This window comes from Euleptes europaea, chromosome 11 (genome assembly GCF_029931775.1).
Source record: "Euleptes europaea isolate rEulEur1 chromosome 11, rEulEur1.hap1, whole genome shotgun sequence".
NCBI classification, from domain to species: Eukaryota; Metazoa; Chordata; class Lepidosauria; order Squamata; family Sphaerodactylidae; genus Euleptes; species Euleptes europaea.
In genome coordinates this window covers 54,462,020-54,483,326 of record NC_079322.1, presented here as the reverse complement: position 1 = coordinate 54,483,326, position 21,307 = coordinate 54,462,020, and the positions used below count along the sequence as shown (strand labels likewise).

Here is a 21,307-nt window from a genome sequence, read left to right as displayed (position 1 = left end):
ACATGTATTTTCGGTGTATTACAATTGTAGTTGTACACTGAGGCCAAGACTCACTTATCTGCTCTGTGTACAGTTTTGGTTATTGTATTGTGTTCATGGAGCACAGACGGTGGGGCCTAACGCACTCAGTATATACTATGTTTAAAAAAAGTGTTATCCAGGTTAGACTGCACCTCAGACCTCCATTTCGGCTTGGAAATGCTTTGGAAGTGCCAGACATCTGTTTTTCCCCAAAACTATGTATTTCGTTATATCGTTTCAAAACCGGCAATCCAAGGGGTTCAAGGGCAATCCAGTTACATACGCTATTCAGTTCTCCTCCCCTCTTTTTGCAACACCCAATGAAAAGCATTTCTCCTCCCATCCCACCTTCCCTCTCCCCTCCCGTTTGCCTCCACCAATCATTATTGTTACTTAATCCCCCCCCCCCAAGTGCTTGTGGTCTTACAAAGGAACACGGGAATGTTGGAACATTAGATCAACCATTTTTATTTGTGCATGGTCCCAATCAAACATTTCCCTCATATGGAATGTCCTTGAAGAGGATTTTGTAAACGGTTCGTGGGCTTGAGGGGGAAGGAATGCAGAAGAGGGCGAGGGCTGGAAAAGTAGCGAAATTGCTGCGAGCGGCAGATGGGGGAGGGGAAGGCAGCAGGAGGAGGAAGGGAGAGAGACTGAGGGATAGAGAGAGCGCCTGCACACACACACACACACACACACACACACACACACACAAAGTTAGGGCTCTCCTGCCGGCACAAAGTTTCTCCCTGCCTGTTCCTCCCTTTCTCCCGCTGCCGGGGTTGAGAGCGTGCCTCCCTGCTCTCAATTTTTTTTAATGTGCTTGTCCCAACGAGTGCTTCTTCAGATCAATGATATTGCGCATGCGTGAAAAAAAGGGGGAGGGGAGGGGGGAAGCATCAGTGACATAGACATGACGCAGTGCTCCCCCATGCTCCTCCTTGCAATATGACGATAAACCGTCTTGGGAGCAGTCTTAACAGGCACGGTGCGATCGGAAATGAAGAATACTCATCCAAAACACACACGCCGAGCACGATAATATGCTGTAAATTGTTGGTGCGATAAGCCAGTGTGTGAACCTGAACTGGTATTATCTATTGCTCAGCTGCAGCAGACTTGCAAACATATTGCAACAGCTGTACTTTTTAGAATGCCAGAGGGCATTTTATGGGCTCCACCTTTTTACTACCAGGCCCTGATCCATTTAACCTCGGCCCTCAAACGTTACCCAGGTAGGAAATGGAAGCTTAGCCATTACTAGCAACCCCATGATCCAATCAAGACTTCATAATGGCATAACAAACCTGGAAAGTGCAAACGCAGTGGCCGAGTTCCGCTATATTGCTACCAGAATATGGAGATTGCTGATGTTATGTGAAACAGCTGTGCTAATTGTGTACAATAGTGATCGTCTCTTTTTGTGACGATGTATTTCTGGATGCACACCTTAACGTGGTGAGGGGGTTTGTGAGTGTTAGGGAAGCTGAGAGCAATACCGTAAGGGGTCTAGACTCTATCAAGAGACTAAACTCCTAGCAGAGTCACTCAAGACAGAATGGTCACAGCTGAGACACCAGACGAAGATGCATCCACCCCCTTAAGGGATCAATGGCCACATCTGCAGAAGAGAACAGGCAGTTCCAATGGGGATGGGGATAGAGGAATCCCTGGGCAGCAGCAGTAGTGGAAGGTGACACTGGCGGAAGATCTTTCGTAGACAACGGCAGTGCCACTACGGCTAACTCTGGTTAGTACTGCGCAGAAGAAGGCACTGGTAAACCACTTCTGACCAACCTTTACCTTGAAAACCCTATGATGAGACAATCCAACATGAAAAAAGATATAGTGCTGGAAGATGGGACCCCCAGGTCGGATGGCACTCAATCTGCTACTGGGGTAGAGCAGAAGACAAGTACGAGTAGCGCTGTTCTTAATGATGCGATTGGACTAAAGCCGAAAGGACGTTCAGTGGTTGACATGAATAGATGCGAAGCTGTTTGACGCATATAATAGGAACATGGAATGTGAGAAGCATGAATCAGGGTAAGCTTGAAATTGTTAAACAAGAAATGGAACGTATGGACATTTCAGTCCTGGGAGTAAGTGAATTAAAGTGGACTGGATTAGGACATTTTCAATCAGAAAATTACAAAGTGTTTTATTCAGGGAATGACAAAAAGAGAAGAAACGGAGTTGCTTTAATAGTGAGGCAAGATGTAGCAAAGGCAGTCAGGAGCTATAATGCAAAGTCTGACCGAATAATATCAATCAGACTTCAGAAAAAGCCTATCAACATAAGCATCCTTCAAGTTTATGCCCCAACTACAGATGCTGATGAGGAAGAAACTGAAAGTTTTTACGCCAGTGTTCAGGAAAAAAATGATCACACACCTAAACAAGATATGCTGATAATCATAGGTGATTGGAACGCAAAAGTAGGAAACAAAGCAGAATCAAATGTTGTTGGCAGATTTGGGCTAGGAGCACGGAATGAAGCAGGAGAACGCCTCCTAGAATTCTGTGAAGACAACAATCTGTTCATTGCAAACACATGTTTCAGGCAACCAAATAGACGATTGTATACATGGACATCACCAGACGGCCAGTATAGAAATCAAATAGATTATATAATTGGAAGCAGAAGATGGAGAAGCTCTATTCTCTTGGCCAAAACAAGACCAGGAGCTGACTGCGGTACAGATCATGAATTGGTAATATCGAAAATCAAGATAAAGCTTAAGAAAAACACCAAAACATTCATAGCACCAAAATACAATCTAAGCAATATTCCGGAAGAGTTTAAAGACCATGTAAGGAACAGATTTGCATTACTAAGTTCAAGTGAATGTAAACCTGAAGAACTATGGGTGGAAACTAGAGATATTACCAAGGAAGAATGTGCAAAGACTATTCCTGTAGCCAAAAGAAAAGAAAAACCTCGATGGATGTCTGAGGAAACTCTTAAAATTGCCAGAGATAGACAAGAAGCAAAAGTAGAAGGTGACAGAAATAGAATCAAAAGTCTAAGTGCAACGTTCCAGCGACTAGCACGTAGAGACAAAGAGACCTATTATAATAACCAGTGTAAAGAAATAGAAGAGAACAACAAAAAAGGAAGAACAAGAGATCTGTTCCACAAGATCCAAGAAATCAAAGGGAAATTTAAAGCACGGTTAGGCATGCTGAAAGATCAGCATGGAAATACATTAACTGAACAGGACAAAATAAAGAAAAGGTGGGAACAATACACTGAAGAACTATACAGAAGAGATGAAAGGATAAAAGATTCTTTCCAAGAAGAATCTTTTGAAGAAGAACCTACAGTTTTAGAAAGTGAAGTGAAAGCTGCATTGAGAGCAATCGGGAGGAAAAAAATCACCAGGAGCAGATGGGATATCAATAGAGCTATTCCAAGCCACAGAAACGGAGTCCATCAAAATCTTGACAAGAATATGCCAACAGATATGGAAAACAAAACAATGGCCCACAGACTGGAAACGATCCATTTACATTCCAATTCCCAAGAAAGGAGACATCAAAGATTGCAACAACTATCGGACCATTGCATTAATTTCTCATGCAAGTAAAGTGATGCTCAAAATCTTACAGCAAAATGCCTGATGTTCAAGCTGGTTTCAGTAAAGGAAGAGGCACTAGAGATCATATTGCAAATATACGCTGGTTACTGGAGCGTACGAGAGAATTTCAGAAGAAAATCAGCGTCTGTTTCATAGATTACAGCAAAGCTTTTGACTGTGTGGATCATGAAAAGCTATGGCTGGTTTTAAAGGAAATGGGTGTGCCTCTACATCTGATCGTTTTGATGCGCAACCTGTACTCTGGACAAGAGGCCACAGTTAGAACAGAATATGGAGAAACGGAATGGTTTCCAATTGGCAAAGGTGTCAGACAAGGATGTATTTTATCTCCCTATCTCTTCAATCTATATGCAGAACATATAATTAGGAAAGCTGACCCTAGAAGCTAAAATGACTAAACTGAGGCTATCGTATTTTGGTCACGTCATGAGACGACAAGAGTCACTGGAAAAGACAGTCATGCTAGGAAGAGTCGAGGGCAGCAGGAAAAGAGGAAGACCCAACAAGAGATGGATGGACTCAATAAAGGAAGCCACAGCCTTCAATTTGCAAGATCTGAGCAAGGCTGTCAAAGATAGGACATTTTGGAGGACTTTCATTCATAGGGTCGCCATGAGTCGGAAGCGACTCGACGGCACTTAACACACACACATTTAATAATGAATTAAACCTGGGGAATGCTAGAAAGCGTGTTTAGGATCATGTAAGAAAAATGCCCTTAATTGTGTATGTATGCTTTTACTTGCTGAGAAAAATATATTGCGCGTGCGCCTGTGAAAGCGAGAGGAAGAAGGTATTTAGGATTAATGACTCAGAAGCGCGAGATTATGAGGGTGGCGGTGGAGGAGGAGCGATTGCTACACACTGAGGTTGCGAAGGGAAGCGGAGCTCCACCTCATGAACTTCTTCCTCCTCCTCCTCTCATTCAGCCCTATTATTCCCCTATTATTCCCCTTTGCCTCCCCCCTTTGTTTAGTCCCCTCTTTCCCCACTGACAGTTATTTCCGTTATGGGGGAGAGAGAGAGCACGAGCGAGCGCGCACTCCCAAGAAGGCCCATCCCCGTTTAAGCCCCGCCCCCTGCCCCTTTCCTGCTTCGCGATTGGCTGGCGGGGCCGGCGCTCTGCAGTCCCGGCGGTTGCTGCCGAGGCGGTTTCTAGGTGCCGCCGCCGTTTCAGCGGCGAGAGAGAGAGAGAGAGAGAGAGAGGGACGAAGCCCCCCCCCCGTTTAGTCCCCTCTTTCCCCACTGACAGTTATTTCCGTTAGGGGGGAGAGAGAGAGCGCGCGAGCGAACTCCCAAGAAGGCCCATCCCCGCATAAGCCCGCCCCCTGCCCCTTTCCTGCTTCGCGATTGGCTGGCGGGGCCGGCGCTCTGCAGTCCCGGCGGTTGCTGCCGAGGCGGTTTCTAGGTGCCGCCGCCGTTTCAGCGGCGAGAGAGAGAGAGAGAGAGGGACGAAGCCCCCCCCCCGTTTAGTCCCCTCTTTCCCCACTGACAGTTATTTCCGTTAGGGGGGAGAGAGAGAGCACGAGCGAGCGCGCACTCCCAAGAAGGCCCCTCCCCGTTTAAGCCCCGCCCCCTGCCCCTTTCCTGCTTCGCGATTGGCTGGCGGGGCCGGCGCTCTGCAGTCCCGGCGGTTGCTGCCGAGGCGGTTTCTAGGTGCCGCCGCCGTTTCAGCGGCTGGAGAAAGAGAGGGACGAAGACCCCCCACACACACACACCCCCACACCCACCCACACACACACACCTCCGCCGGGCCGCCAGCGACATTTCCGCCGGCCGAAGCAGGGGGGGGGGGCGGGGCGACCATTACCAGGGAGAAGCGCCCTCCACGGCAGCCGAGGGGCTGGAACAAAGACGCCGCCGGAGCCCCTCCGGCACCTGCCCTGCGCTCCGTGGGCAGATGGCGTCGTTCGGCCTGGGGGGGCTCAACGCCTCCTCCCGGAGGAGAAGCGTCCAGGCGCGCAACGCGGCCGTCGAGAGGCGGAATCTCATCACCGTCTGCAGGTGAGCGGACCCCGGGCAGGACAGCGGCGGCGGCGGAGGCGTCTCTTTTAATTCGGCATTGCTGCCTCCCCTAGGCGCTCACTGGAAAGGGACTCTCCACCCTCTTAGACCCTGGCCATTTATGCATGGGAGGTGTTGCCTTGGATTTGCTGCTCTCTAGATGCACATTTTCCCCATCCCGATTCTCAAAACTCTGCATGGGGGTTTATGTTTGAGTTCTGAGGCCATTTATGCATGGGAGATTTTGCCTTGGATTTGCCGCTCTCTAGATGCACATTTTCCCCATCCAAACTCTCTGGCCATTTATGCATGGGAGATTTTGCCTTGGATTTGCCACTCTCTAGATGCACATTTTCCCCATCCAAACTCTCTGGCCATTTATGCATGGGAGATTTTGCCTTGGATTTGCCGCTCTCTAGATGCACATTTTCCCCATCCAAACTCTCTGGCCATTTATGCTTGGGACATTTTGCCTTGGATTTGCCGCTCTCTAGATACACATTTTCCCCATCCAAACTCTCTGGCCATTTATGCTTGGGAGATTTTGCCTTGGATTTGCCGCTCTCTAGATACACATTTTCCCCATCCAAACTCTCTGGCCATTTATGCATGGGAGATTTTGCCTTGGATTTGCCGCTCTCTAGATGCACATTTTCCCCATCCAAACTCTCCGGCCATTTATGCTTGGGAGATTTTGCCTTGGATTTGCCACTCTCTGGATGCACATTTTCCCCATCCAAACTCTCCGGCCATTTATGCATGGGAGATTTTGCCTTGGATTTGCCACTCTCTAGATACACATTTTCCCCAACCAAACTCTCCGGCCATTTATGCTTGGGAGATTTTGCCTTGGATTTGCCACTCTCTAGATGCACATGTTTACCATCTGAATTCTCAAAACTAAAAAATAAACCCCCATGCAGAGTTTTGAGAGTCTGGATGGGAAAAAAATGTGCTTCTAGAGAGTGGCAAATCCAAGGCAAAACCTCCCATGCATAAATGGCCCATAAGAAAAGTCCTGCTGGATCAGACCAGGGCCCTTCAAGTCCAGCAGTCTGGTCACACACTGGCCAACCAGGTGCCTCTAGGAAGCCCACAAGTACGACAGCTGCAGCAGCATTATCCTGCCTGTGTTACTGAGCTCCTAATACAATAGGCATGCTCCTCCGATCCTGGAGAGAATAGGTATGCATCATGACTAATATCCATTTGGACTAGTAGCCAGGGATAGCCCTCTCCTCCATGGACATGTCCACTCCCCCCTTAAAGCCTTCCAAGTTGGCAGCCATAGCCACAATTGAACTTCAGCCCCCAGAGCGTGCAATGAAGGAGGGCGAAAAGGTCCACCATTCCAGGGCCTTGGCTGTGAAGGCGAAAGGATGACAAAACCATGAAGGGGGCGACTAGTTTCTGTCAACCCATCTTCAGTGCATGTCCAGAATAGGAAAAACATCCTCTATCTTTCCCTTTTCTCCATCCCGCATCCTGACAATGGGCTTTCTTTATTGCTATTTCCTCAGCATCTATGTTAGAATACTCTTGTTTTCTAATCAATGAATGGCTATTGCTTATTAAGAGTCAGGGCAACAGGGAATGGTGTGCACGCTGCCAGATGTGAAAAGTAAGATCACGAGACAGTTCCCCGTGTTAGGATTATATTTATTGTAGGGATTCTCATATGTGTGAATTGGTCCCCTTTTTCTTTATGTTTCCTGGCCCTTTGCATTTAGCCTCTATGAACACTAATGGAAATATGCTTATATGCATTGACTTGACATTTGTTCCCATTGTTGTCTAAATAATGGGTTCTAGCCACCCAGCATCCCCCAGTTTTATTTGGGAGACCCTGTCTTTTTCTCCTGCTGTGGTTAATAGCTGCTTTGAGAAGGGGGAATTTCTGCCTGGAAAATGGCACAGGATTTTCCATGCTGCTGTGCTGATCCAATGCATTCCTTATTTTGGCCTTAGCCTATGCCTGTTCTTAATTCAGAAGAAGGGCCAAGTTGTGAAAAAACAGGCCTGGCCATGGCTGGTGGTCTCTGGCAGTGGTCTCAATGACAGATAATGAATGTAGGTGGATGAGTAAATTAGAGCCAAGAATGGCATTCTCTCTCCTTTCCAAGCCCATCAAATCTGAGGGTCTGTTATTCTGTTTATCACCCATTAGCTAATGTCATAACTTGCATTGAGTGCCTTAGTCTCAGCACTGAGTAACCGTTATTAATGCTCATTTAGTTGGCACAGGGGAGGCTGTGCTATTAGGGCAATAGGTATAGTTTCCAGGTTGGTTAGTTTAGTAAAGCCGACTCTAGTACATAATACAATTCTGTGGTGAAATTATAAAGCTTACTTCTACTAGTTTATGCCCCATCTTTCAAAAAACAAAACCATTTTGAATCACTCTACATAGACAGGAACGTGATTGCAGATTGTTTAACTGAGAAGCACATCAAAAGTTTAAAAGCAAGCTGCAACAAAAAGTAATATGTGACAGTGCCACCCATGCAGGCATCTTTTAATGTGAAGTGTCCCTGGACTGATTGTGGCTTAGTCTTAGGCTTCATATGAGGCATGTCTCACTGAAATTTCTTAATGAGGACAGGTTGGGGAAATTTTGGAAGAGTGTGGCGGTTAGGGTTAGTAGAGACGGGAATATGAAGAAAGCAATGCTCCTAATGGCCTTCCTAAGCTCACTTAGCACCCATTGCAGGTTTACCTCTGGGTTGTGCAAAATATATGGAGACTATCCCTACTGTTGTATGGTGTAACTAATAGGTTTGTCATATATGCATTGAGAAACAAGGATTGACATACTTTGTGTTGCTTTTAGACTTAGAGCTGGGGGCCGAACGGGCTTAGGAGGCTACCAGCCTCCTACGTTGGTGTAGTGCCACTTACGGTGGCGCTCCAGGACTGGCGTGGCCCATGGATGCCTCCTGCCAATGCAAGTGCTTGCGCCAGCATCCTGGGAGACATTCTTGGGGGGCAGGGTTTCTGGTAGGCTGCATGCTAACCCTTGCAGCCTGGGAACGCCCCCCTCCAAAACAGTGTTGCTGCACCAGGTTTTTCCTGGTCCAGCCTTGCTGTTCTCTATGGGGAAAATGGCCCTTTTTTAAATTTAAAAAGGCTTTTTTTAGCCTTCCCCGTTGCCGCAAAGCTCAGGAATGAGCTGCCAATGTTGCCTTAACCATTTGAATATACGTTGCACTTAAATGGGGTTTTGACACTGAATTATACAAATATTAGACAAGTAGTATCATTATGACTAGTTCTTTGCAGCTCCTGGTTATAGTAGTTCTTGTAATGTTCCCCTAGCAAAGCTAATAGGATGTTGGGGCATTTAATTTTGATTGAGCCAGCCACTGTTCAGAGCCAACTGGCAGCCCCCAGCAACTGCTTCTAAGTAAAAAATGAAAATGTCCAGAGATTGGATCATGGGTCTTCTATGTACGGTCTGTTTTGGCCCTAAAATGCAAAATACAAATGGTACCATTGTTAAATTAAATTGTATCAGTTTTATTTAAAACTGCCTTTAATTCAGCTCTGCACTTCAGAAACAGGACAGGTAATGCTTTAGGTTTGTCTTTAATTCAGTTCTTTATTTTAGGAACAAGGCATGCAATGCTTTACGATCATGCATTATTTCTCATCAAGAGACCCAGACATATCTTTTATGCCAAATGACTTTAAAGGGGTTTTGTGTGTGTATCAGAATGAGGGTAGGTAAAAGAACGTTCTGGGTGACTTGAAGAGCCATGCTGTAGGTAATAGGAACTCCACAGAGCAATCATATGCCTCACAGAATTCAGCTACTATTATTCTCCATGTTCAGTTCTCTGTATCTGTCTTGTCTTTGCCACTTTGTATCATGGTAACTAGTTGGTATCATGGTAACTAGTTTGTGTAAAAATGCCACATACTTTTGAACTTAACATCTAAACGGTGTAAGAAGATGAGACACACAGTTGCTCTCAAAACTAAGTTTCAAAAATTTGCATCATAGACCTAGATCCCAAATTCTGTTAGCTGACAATGATTAATGAGATCTTCTTATAGAACACTTTAATTAAGCCCATGTTTGATGATTTGTGGTAAGTAAAAATACCCTCCCAAGCAACGAAGCAAATCAACACCCCTGCTGTTGCACATGAGAGCTCTCTTCTGCCAGAAATGCGTACATATCTAGTAGTTGCAAATGTCCATTATATTGCCTGGTTAGAGGAAAACAGTATAGTGCTGTGGCTGCTGTATATGCTGTCTGTGAGCGAGAGAGAAAAAGACTGGTCCTTTACCCCATATTGGGTTAATGTAGCAGTTCATTAGGCATAATAGCTGTCATAGGCCAAGGATTGTATCCTCTGGATTTGAACATCTGGTCTGATAAAATTATATTATTTATGTATAGGAAGTAAACTCCTAGAATATTTGAAAAGAGCTTGTGAGGTAGCTGTTGACATTTAAAAAAAAAAAAGTGAGATGGACTACTGACTAAAATAATGCAACATGTTAATCATGTTGTTATTTCTTCCTTATCAGTGGATTGAAAGTAGCAAATATTATATAACACTGATTTAAAAAAGAAGAGGGAGGATCCAGGAAAGCATAACAACTGGCCTAACATTGGCTTTGGGAAAACAGGTAGAAGGAGAATCTGTGGCTCCTACAAAAGGAAGTTCTGCTTCACTAGTCTTTTGGACATTCTTTGTGAGTGTTAAGCATGTGGATAAGGGTGGACCGGTAGACATTATATTCTTGGACTTTCAAAAAGTTTTGGTAAAGTGGCTTGTCAAAAGCTCCTGAAAAAACTTGGAGTAAGGTTGTGGGTCCTCCTGTGAATTAGTTGCACAAAAGGAAGTAGAGGAAAGTAGGAGTCATGGCCCTCAGTTTGCAAGACCTGAGCAAGGCTGTTAATGATAGGACAGTTTTGGAGGTCATCAATGCATAGGATTGGCATAAGTCGGAAATGACTTGATGGCACTTAACATACAAAAACCAGAACAGAACTGCCTTGAAGACAGGTAACGAACAAAGTATTGATAGACTACTATGGTTTCTAGTCAATTCAATATCAATCAATATAATATGTTTCCAGGTCCCGATCTCAGGAGCTTTTGAGAATCACAAAAATGTCAAGTACACACAGAAGTGAAGAGATAAGTTCAGTTATGGGGTGTACTAGCTGGGGTCCAACAGATAAACATATGTATGAGAAAATTATAATCACTATCTTTTAAATATGTTGGTTATGATTAAAGCAGTAAACAAATGTTAACACAATAGTTGTATGTCTTTTAGAAGACAGCTAAGTATAGGTAACTTTGTGTGGTGTTTTAAGTAATAAGATAATTAGTTAGCCAAGAATGTGAGCCCTATGAAGGGAATGACTAACTACCGTTGAAATAGGATTTTCCAAACCTATAAATATGGGAGTCTGTATTGACTATCAGCTCCCTCTCAGAAGGAGTAACTTGCTTGTGACTTGCTTACTTTGGGTGAGAGATGATTAATGAGCTAAAGTAATAATTCTCCTTTAATTATCTATATAAATCAGTGGATGGGATTATAATATTTAAGCTAGTCAGTGTTAAAAGTGTAAATAATTATGTTTTAATAAAAAGTTGATTTTAAAAAGATAAAATGAAGGCAGAGATTCTCTAGTAATATTTTTACTTGTGTGCTCTGCTCCAAACAAGCCTAAAGCATTGTTGAGGTGTATCTCTTGCCTGGAGATTGATGATCTGATATAGGAAAGCTAACTAGATACCTAAGGCACAGCTGTATCTGAATCAGGCCTGACCAGAGTCATCCAGAACAAGTGTCTCCATGTTTTGGGGCAGTATTGATTTCATCAGATCTCAGAAGCTAAGCAAGGTTGGTCCTAGCTAGTATTTGGATGGGAGACCTCCAAGGAATAGCAGAGTTGTGACACGTAGGCAGGCAATGGTAAACCACCTCTGAACATCTTTTGCCTTGAAACCCTTATAGGATCACCATAGGTCAGCTGTGATTTGATGGCAGGAAGAAAAGCCCTCTGAACACCAGTTGTTGGGATGCAGCAATAGGAAGATGTTTCAGCTTTTGAAGCACTTCTGATAACTTTTTGGTGCATATAGTTAGCCATTGTGGAAACAGGACTCGGATTAGAAAGAAGACTATTGATCTGATCCAACAGAGCTCTTATTATGTTCTTAAAATATTGTAAACATTTTATTTTCTTGCATAACTATACTCTGACAGTATGTAAGTGGTAATTGCAAAACTTTTCTATATTCAAATAATATTGAATTTTAATTTATTTGAATGAATTGTTTGGAGTGGGCTCTAAATTCAGTGGAGAAATTTAATTTAATGCCAAGGCATGCCTTTCCTTAAAATATTATGTGGTACTGAATGAGCAGATGTAAACATCATATGGTTTTTCTGTCCTAGGTTTTCTGTCAAGACACTGATTGATCGTTCATGTTTTGAAACTATTGATGATTCTTCCCCAGAATTTAACAATTTTGCAGCTATTCTGGAACAAATTCTTAGTCATCGCCTCAAAGGTACATAAGCTGTACTTTTATATGTTTTTCAACAGTGTCTTTTCCTAATGGTATATCAGCAGTTCCAATGTAAATGAGGGTTAACATGTTTTAATTGTAATGGATTTTTCATAAAGATCTATGAAGAGCCTGGAGAGCTCGACCTGAAATTCATAGGACTGTCCTTGAACTATGGATCACAGGCTTCCCTTAAGGAAACCATTGGGGTGTGCCCTTGAAAAATTATTGATTTAGTTCTGTGTTGTAATTTCAGAAAGGTCACGATTACTGTTTTCATTAAATTTATGTGGGAAAGTGGCCGACTTTCTGGAGCAGCTGTTTTTTCACCAAATGGCACTAAACTTTCAGTGACCTTTGTCCTCCCTCTCTACTAAAGCCCCCCCCCCCAAGTTTCAAGTAAATTGGACAAAGGGGTCCAATTTGAGACCCCTGAAGAAAATAATGGAACAAATGGACATTTTATTGGGTTGGTAATACTTGACTGCTCACTGCTAGAAGCCATGGTGGCTAAACTTAGGAAAGCCGGTATGGCCAAAGAACTTCTTCTACATTGATAGGAGTAAATCCTGCTGCTGCTGAGAAGGCAGAGCCTGCATGAATATCTGCTTCTGAATAGATTTCTCTATCATCTACATTGTTGGGGTCCAGCTTAGTTTTTGATCACCTGCCAGCCCACTTTTCCTTGTATATCAGGTTCAGATTTCCCCTTTACTTTTATTTGATTGCCCTTTGTGCTGACTTCTCCCTCTATGTTTTATTTTGTTGGGATGTAGGGTGTATTTCTGTGGCTTGTCCACATTGGTCTCTTTGGATGCCTGTGCAGTAGGCAGCTAACCCTCAGCACTTTGGCTGACTTAATTCTTTCATGAGCTCCTTCATGTCATCCAGGTGGGCCTAGCAGAGTGCAACAAAGTGTGGTTGTCATCAGCAGATTGTTCCCAGGCAGAAGCAACAGAATGATGCCGAGTAGCTCAACAGGAGAAGAGGGAGAAGCTCTCAGTGCCAAGAAATGGGAATAGCTGGCTGACATTGAGTGCTCTGTCATGGGATCGTGTTCTCTTCTTCTTGCTAGAGCACAAACCGCTTCTTGTCTCTAAGAAGCATTGAGCTTGAGCTTGCCTGTGGTGTAGTTGCTTTATGGAGCAGCTACCCCACTTGGCATTAGCATCTGTGCTGTCCTGAGAAACACCTGCAGGGGGCAGCATTGTGAATTTCCATCCTACATTTGTATGCCATTACAGAATGATGTCTCTCAGAGTGCAGCAGCAAGTTTTAGACTGTGCTCTACCTTGATGTTCAAATTGTAATTTGCATTAAAGTATGCCACCTGTCTTAAAAGCTTTCTATCACAGTAACCACCTCCCAACAATAGGCATGGGTTCTTCGATCATATAAAATATGTATCAATTTTAATGATTTTTCTCTCTTTCTCCCTGACAACTGGTTTTAGGTCAGATCTCCTGGTTTGGCTATGAAAGCCCTCGTAGCTTTTGGGATTATATTAAGGTGGCTTGCCGTAAAGTTTCACACAACTGCATCTGCAGCATTGAAAATATGGAAAATGTCAGTTCGTCAAGAGCGAAGGTCAGAAAGCGCTATTCATTTTCAAACTTCAGAGTCCACAGTGTGTGCCGATTATGCCTCACTTGCTGTTGAAATAAAATCGCTATGACAGTGTTGATCAATGCATGCAACAGCTATCTATAATTGCTGTCCTAGAGAAATACTGTCAATAGGCTTTATAATCTAACAGTTCTGTTGAACTTGAAACCTCACACACTGGTGAGGTTTGTGTTATGTGGATTGTGTTTTGGAATGTAACTGTCTGTTTAATTTTTTATTCCACTTGCAGTGGTGAACTATAGAAATGAACTCATATATCATGTTGCTATTTTAACTAAGTAGATTTGATATTGTTACTAAAATGCTGTATTGGCAGATGGTTTGCCTCAGTTCTTAGAGAATGAGAAATATAACTTGAAAACGTCTGTTGAGCTAGCTTCTGGTAGTGCTGATGTATTTAACATGTTCAGTTATAAAGTACTCTTTGTCTAAAAGGAATTTGACTAAAAGGAATTTGACATCACTTGAAAACTTGCATGTGGAAATTGGAAGAAATAATTGAAAAACTGTTACCAGAAATGTTGCAAAATATCAGTGCTTGAACCTTGAAATGTAGCAGAAACTATTTTTAAACTCTGTTAAGTGGCTAGAATATTGTGAGAATTGGGCACTGTGTGTTTATGTACTCTATTTCCAGATTTGTCAGGAACTGTTAAACAATCATATTAAATACTTTTGGGTTAAGTCAGATCACTAAAGGCTTCCACAAGGTTCGGAGAATACTGTGGAAGGAACGACTGTTGTGCAGAGGAGAAGCTGCCAAAATAGGACTTGTCCACAGTTGAACATCACCTGTGACTTCTCAGGATTAATGGATGACCTTCTTAGCAACTACCACTAGTGTAAAAGTGCTAGCACAAGAATGAGTAGGCAAGGAAACTTTAAACTCTGATGGCAGATGAGTGATATGAGCTCTGAGATGGAGGTTTAGTTCAGGCCAGGCTTAAGGGTTGACCACAAATTTCAGGAATCCAAGTGGGCTTCTGTCTTGGTATCCTGACTACTGCCTCACATATTATACTACTATATTAGAAATGTGATGATGAAGAACAAGTGGACTGAAGAGAAGTTAACATAGTTCTCAGGCAGCTTCTCAGTTTGTGTCTCCTTGCCGATACATGTGCCAGACAGGTAATGAGTAGTATCCATCAAAATAAGAGGATTTGTGGGCTTTGCTGCACCATAGTGATGAATGTGTATGACTAAGATGTGAGGACTGTGTTTGTGTAATAAGGTATACCTATGTGATGTATACATATGTGTGCAGTGAGGTAAAATATATTGCAGTGTGTGATAGGGGAGAGGAATATCTTGGTATGTGACTACATGAAATGCAGGATGTAATGTTTGTATGTGAGTGAATGGAATGACTGTATATAGGAGTGAGGAGAAAAGTGCTGATCGGGATTAAGTGCTCAGCTGCTGTCCACCTTGGCCCACATGCCCCTTTCTGCATTCATTGTATGTCACCACTTATCAACTTGGATATTTTACATTCTTTAATACTACAAAAAATGGTTTGGTCTTAAAAGACATAATTGATGCTATCTCTCTCTTTTTTTTTCCAGGGGAGAGCTTGGATTAGAGTAGCACTAATGGAAAAACATTTGTCTGAATATATTTCCACAGCTTTGAGAGACTTCAAAACAACCAGGTGTTTATGTTTAATAAAATGTTAAAGTGGACTTCAAAACTCTTCAGTATAATTTGCTTGCTACTTATTCAAATATTGAGCTTGAGTCATCAAGTGAATTCCTTTTTCTTTTGGTAAAGTGAATTTTATGCATTTCATATGATGGCAAAGAGTCTTGCAAATGCAAGCTAAGATAATTTTCACTGGAGTAACACTGTGCACTCGATTAGTTGACATGTTTAAATAGTGTTGCTTTGTATGCTGAATATCTCAATGAAAGTTTATTACTGTTAAAACATGGCATACTAAGGAAAGCATTCCCAAGCACAGACTATGTATACTTGTTGAATGTTGTACATAGCACTAATCATACAAAACTGGAACCTGAGCTCTTGTCTTTAACAAATATACCTGAGTAATTCAAATTAATTTGCAGAAGACTTCACAAATATATCAGCAAAACTAGATGTTCAGTTTGGACTACTTCTGTGTTAACTGTAAATTTAAGGTTGGCAGTATCAGACCTGATCAATGTTGCTAACACCCAGGTTAAACTTTTGTAATATGCATTATGTGGGGCTGCCTTTGAAGACTTACTGGAAACTTCAAGTGGTGCTTCTGGGATTTTAACAGAGGCCTGCCACTTGTAAGAACAAAAGATGAATACTTGATCAGCTGCACTGGCTTCCAGGGATGGGTCAGATCATTCTACCTCCACAGTTACCTTCCTCAGGACTTGGCCTCCCTCATCTCACATCACCCCAGCTACAAAGGCATCAACACATGAGGGCATCCCCCTACCGTGCCAACCCAGTAAGAGCCAGAGGCAGGATTTTGTAGTCTGCCCTGGAAGCAGGCAACAGTTGTATGAGTGGGGAGAACACCTCTTCAAGTTCCATAAGCAGCAACTAGAGGTAGCTTTTTTCAGTGCCACCCTGATCTAAGGCAGACTCCAGAGGCAGCACCTTTGCTTAGTTTTAGTAACTTGCATAATAGGAGTGACAGATAACTGACTCCAATTGTTTGAATTGGAAATAAATATATTTTTCAGAAGATTTTATGAAGATGGAGCAATTGTAATGGGAGAAGAAGCAAACATGCTTGCTGGTATGCTGCTGGGCCTCAATGCTATTGATTTCAGGTATCCCTTTTTATTAACTTGGATTTAAGTCCTAATTTTTTCTTTGTAAAGGATTCATCAGGGAACAGAGAAAAAAATCTGTTTGATTGCTGGTTATAATTCATAAAGGCCATAACTGTTACATTAAAGGATGTTGAAGGGGGCAAGGAGCTTCCCAGTTTTGACTGGTAGCCACCCAACAAGACAAGTAGCTCTTGATGACTGCACTCCTTGCGAGAGGCCGGAAAGCATGCACAAGTTGCAGCCCACCTTTAAGATGAGTGGATAGATTCCACTGGTGATCCACCCTAGACTTTCATGAGAAAAACTATTGAAAGGAAAGGGTAACATGTGCTCCCAACCCCCCTTCCCCCCTTTCTTCCTCTCTGAGGTTGACTAGGTGACCCCTTAGGACAGGCAGTGAAGGAAAGGTGGGCTGGAGCCCCCCTTCAAAGGATTTGTTTTCAAATATTTTGATATTCTTAAAATCCAATCTCTTTTACCCTAAAGCTGGTTTATTTTATAGATAAATCTTTTTAGAACAAAGAATAAGTGTGAAAGTGGAAATGTTCTTCAAGAACTCTTAATTCCTCTTTGGGAAGTTAAAACTACTTGCAGCCTAGTTCAAGTAGTATCTCAGCAGTCTTGAATGAAGCTTCTGTTACTCACAGTATAGTTGGGTCATTTGTGATCTCTGCTGAAGTTATGGCATTGTCTTCTCTTGTCCATTGTACTAATATTATATTGAAAATTACCATATTTTTCATTCCATAAGACACACTTTTTTCCTCCTCAAAAGTGAGGGGAAATGTCTGTGCGTCTTATGGAGCGAATGTGTGTAAATCCGGCCCCCGGGGAGAAGGGCAAAGCTGCCAAGAGGCCCTGGGAGCCACGGCTGACCCCTGGCCGCGGCAGCCCAGCGCAAAGCCGGCGCGCCCTGGAGCCAGCTAGGAAGCCGTCAGCCAGCTGGGGGGCGGGAGGCCCCTCCCAGCAGCCGCGCAGCGGGAGCCTGTCGCGGAGCCCACGTGCCCCGGGAGCCAGCTGGGACACCACCAGCCAGCTGGGGGGCGGCAGGCCCCTCCCAGCAGCCGCCCAGCGCAGCGGGAGCTGGGTGTGGAGCCCACGCGCCCCGGGAGCCGGCTTTAAAGCCGGCAGCCAGCTGGGGGGCGGGAGGCCCCTACCTGCCACTGCCGCTGGAGCCCGGCGTGGAGCCCATGCACCCTGGGAGCTGGCTAGGAAGCCACTAGGCAGCTGGGGGGCCAGAGGCCCCTCCCAGCCGCGCAGCGGCAGTGGGGCACAGAGCGCCGTCCGCGTGCTCAGGGATTCAGGGTGCTTCCCCAGGCGTAACGTCTCCCCCCCTTGTGCAGACGGGGCATTCAGGCACCAGCTGCCGCACAAGTCCCCAGGGCGGGTCTCCACCGGTGCCCTCTTGGGGGGCAGGGAGTCCGGCCAACCCCTTTCAGACCCCAGGGTCCCAAGCTGCTTCCCAGGGCAGAGATGCAGGGGCAGTACACCATTTGATTCAGAATATATTTTTTTCTTGTTTTCCTCCTCTAAAAAGTAGGTGCGTCTTATGGTCAGGTGCATCTTATGGAGCGAAAAATACGGTATAGCTATACAATTTGTGTGTATAAGCATTGCTTGGAAGTAAAATAGTTGGTAATTGAATTTCAGCATTCTAGATTCTAATCTGTTCCTTCAACTACTGAAAACTATTACTGATTTCTTGCATTGTCAGCTTTTGTCTTAAGGGAGAAGGCCTGGATGGTAATTATCCGCCTGTGATAGACTATACACCATACCTGAAATTCACCCAAAGGTATATTTTTACTCTGGAAACTTCATCTTGGGTTCACACATCAGTGTATATAGCTGGTTAGCTTTCCCCTTGCCTGTCATTTTGAAGTCCGTTTCCACTGTGCTCTGATGCTTCCACGGTGATCAGTTGAATATGCTCCTTTTACTTTGTCAGTGAGTTTCATGCAACCATGAGCTGTAAAGGAATTTGGTTGGGAACTCTAGACTGCCCTGAAACTTTCCTCCTTATAGCCTGACATTATGCATGTTTACCTGTTTTGAGACAAGGTGAACCTGTGAGAAAGACTAGCTTCTTTTGAATGGCGATGGAGGCTAACTGCAGTGACTTTCTATCAAAAAGGTAGCCTGTTTAAAAGCTGTCATGCTCTGGTGAAACCCAAAAGGAGTTTAGGAGATCTGCTTCAAGGTAACTCTTTTTATAGGTAGAGTGATGTAAATTTTTCTAGTAATCTTTGTGGTGGTAGGGCAGACCTTGACAGTGAGGATATAGAAATACTTGACAGCCATTTAAAGAGATCAAAAACTTGGAATGTATGCTCAGAGTACACTTAGATAAGGCTGTGGTTTGTTTTATCTAAGAATGAGCCTCTTAGGTTTGAGTACATACACTGCAGTGCTGCTGCTTCTCCTTATGCTTTACTTGTAGATTCGCAGTTTGTATTCTCAGTTTGCAACCATGTTCCTGTAACTTGTTGCAATGTCTGAATTGGATGAGATGACAAATTCTAGTCTATTTCTTGCTTACAAACCAGGATTGCAGACCAGTTTAAACCATGTAAATATCTAATATTAAGTAATGATGCTGAAAAATGCTACACTACTCCAGAAAAAAACCCACCTGTAAAGTGCTTCTCAAATGTCTATGTGTAATAGAACCTTTTTAGCACTTGGATTCAAAATACTTCAGCACAACCTGCTGAAGGTTAACCATGTTTAAAGTTTTCTTTCCTGAACATTCAAAAAGCTTTTTGTTTTAAATATCATTGCTAATAAAGTACTTCTGACTGTATAAAGGCTCCAAACATAGTATAAGTCAATACGCAGTGTGTTGCCTTTAATGGTATTCCAAAGATTTGCTGGCTAAGCAGTGGCTTAGAATAATCCATGCTGTATGTGCTCAAATTACAAGCATCTCCAGTGTAAGGCTTTTAGGATCGGAGAGACTTCTGCTCGAGACCATGGATCACTGTTAGTCAATGTTGACTGTACTCTACTGACTTGATATAAGGCATCTTGGCAAATTTATGAATAACCAGTGTGGTGGACTAAGACGTGAGAGACCCATGTTCACATCCCCTATCAGCAGCTTAGCTCATTGACAGCTGCTGTCTCTCGCCTATGTCAAAGCGTGGTTGTAAGGGCAAAACGAAGGAAAGGAAACAAGTATGCTGCCCTGAGCTCTTTGAAGGAACGGCAGGATAAAAATGTGGTATCTTGATATGCCTTGTCGTTCCTAATGATAAGGTCAGTCTTGCTCTGTTTTCTCCTTTAGTTACATGCCCTCTCCTGTGCTTTGATGGAAAGTTAAGCTATATTCAATACAGTGTCTTTGTTTTACAAAGTAGAGAACATAGTTGGTACCTCTTCACCAGGCTGCCTGTAGCATGGTGGTGAGTGTGCATATGAAATGAAGAGATAATTACTTCTCAAAGAACAGCTGCATTTGGTTTCTAAAACAGTGGGGAGATTTTTCAGCTAAATTTTGTAGCAAGTTGTTTTTAGCTTTAAAAATTTCTCTCTCAGTTCTGACAGCATCAGTAGTGATGAAGAAGAGCTAAGAACACTGGGCAGTACCGGCAGCGAAAGCAGCTCTCCAGAAAATATTGGTCCTCCGTTTTTCATGGATGAAAACAGCTGGTACAATAAATGCAAAAGGGTTGAACAGAAATATCATCTTACACTGGAGCAGAAGGTAAAAGTGACTGAAAATGCATGGTATTTGACCATGCTAATTGCAAAAGAAAACTTAGTAAATTTGATTTTAGAGATTTTATTATTTTATTTATTTACAAAATTTATATCCCAACTTTCTGCCCTCATCAAGGCCACTAAGGTGGCTAACAGGTTTAAAACAACAGATCTAAGCTGTTGAGGTCACATTAAAGAAAAATGTGCGTGTCCCCATAACATTAAAGCTAGTCGAAGAACCAGTGTACTATACATCAATAAGTACCAAATGTGAGCTAGCCCATCAAAACGCTTTTTGCAAAACAAAATCTATTAATTAACACCTTTGCTTGACTTGCCAGTTTTGTAGTACCATAAAGGAATATGTATGTATTTCCAGGGTTATCTGGAAGAGCTAGTACGCCTTAGAGAGGCCAAGCTGGCTGAATCCATCACACAGAACAAGCTATTACATCAGAAAATAGAAGCTACTGATGTGGCCCATAAAATGGAAAAAGAACAGCTTGAGTACATCATAGTGGAACTGCAGGATCAGCTGTAAGTTATATGCAGAGCAAAAGTTTTACTTGAGAAATAATGTTGTGGAGTTTTTTTCTTGTATCAAGTACAGTTTGAATGTTGAAGAAATCTTGATCTCGTTTAGGTGCTAAATGTAAAATCTTGTTTGGGCTGAAAATTCTTGCAGTAATGATAAAATTGTTTGGAACATATTTTATCTTTCAGGTCTTTAAACTGACATACAATTAACCAAACAATTTGATGATATCAATCAACAAATAGTATATATTAGTATCACTTGTTTCAATAAGGAAATAAATATTATTGGATGGAATGAATTGATTCTTAAAGAACAGCAGCCCTTAAATAGACTCTTCGTAAATCATTGTTCTTGTATAGGATGACCTGTGCTGCACAGGCATTTCTCTGAATAAATTCTGCTAAATGTATAATATGTGTACATCAGCACATTTTAAATATATGTTCTAAGTGTATTCATAATGCATACAACTGCAATTTTATCTTTATCTGAAGG

General features: G+C 43.0%; 1 protein-coding gene across 3 annotated transcripts in view; it reads left to right on the top strand.

The window, feature by feature from the left end:
- Positions 1-5,502: 5,502 nt before the first annotated feature.
- RUNDC3B (RUN domain containing 3B) overlaps positions 5,503-21,307 on the top strand; it is a 45,723-nt gene continuing 29,918 nt past the window's right edge. Inside the window, exons 1-8 of one of the 3 annotated variants that reach the window (XM_056857406.1) lie at positions 5,503-5,627; positions 12,057-12,172; positions 13,623-13,756; positions 15,364-15,449; positions 16,480-16,569; positions 18,287-18,367; positions 20,110-20,278; positions 20,654-20,811. In XM_056857406.1, the coding sequence (XP_056713384.1) occupies positions 5,524-5,627; positions 12,057-12,172; positions 13,623-13,756; positions 15,364-15,449; positions 16,480-16,569; positions 18,287-18,367; positions 20,110-20,278; positions 20,654-20,811 (938 nt within the window). In that variant the 5' untranslated portion in view covers positions 5,503-5,523. The remainder of the gene's footprint in view (positions 5,628-12,056; positions 12,173-13,622; positions 13,757-15,363; positions 15,450-16,479; positions 16,570-18,286; positions 18,368-20,109; positions 20,279-20,653; positions 20,812-21,307) is intronic. The other 2 variants (XM_056857407.1, XM_056857408.1) reach the window with 2 other exon arrangements.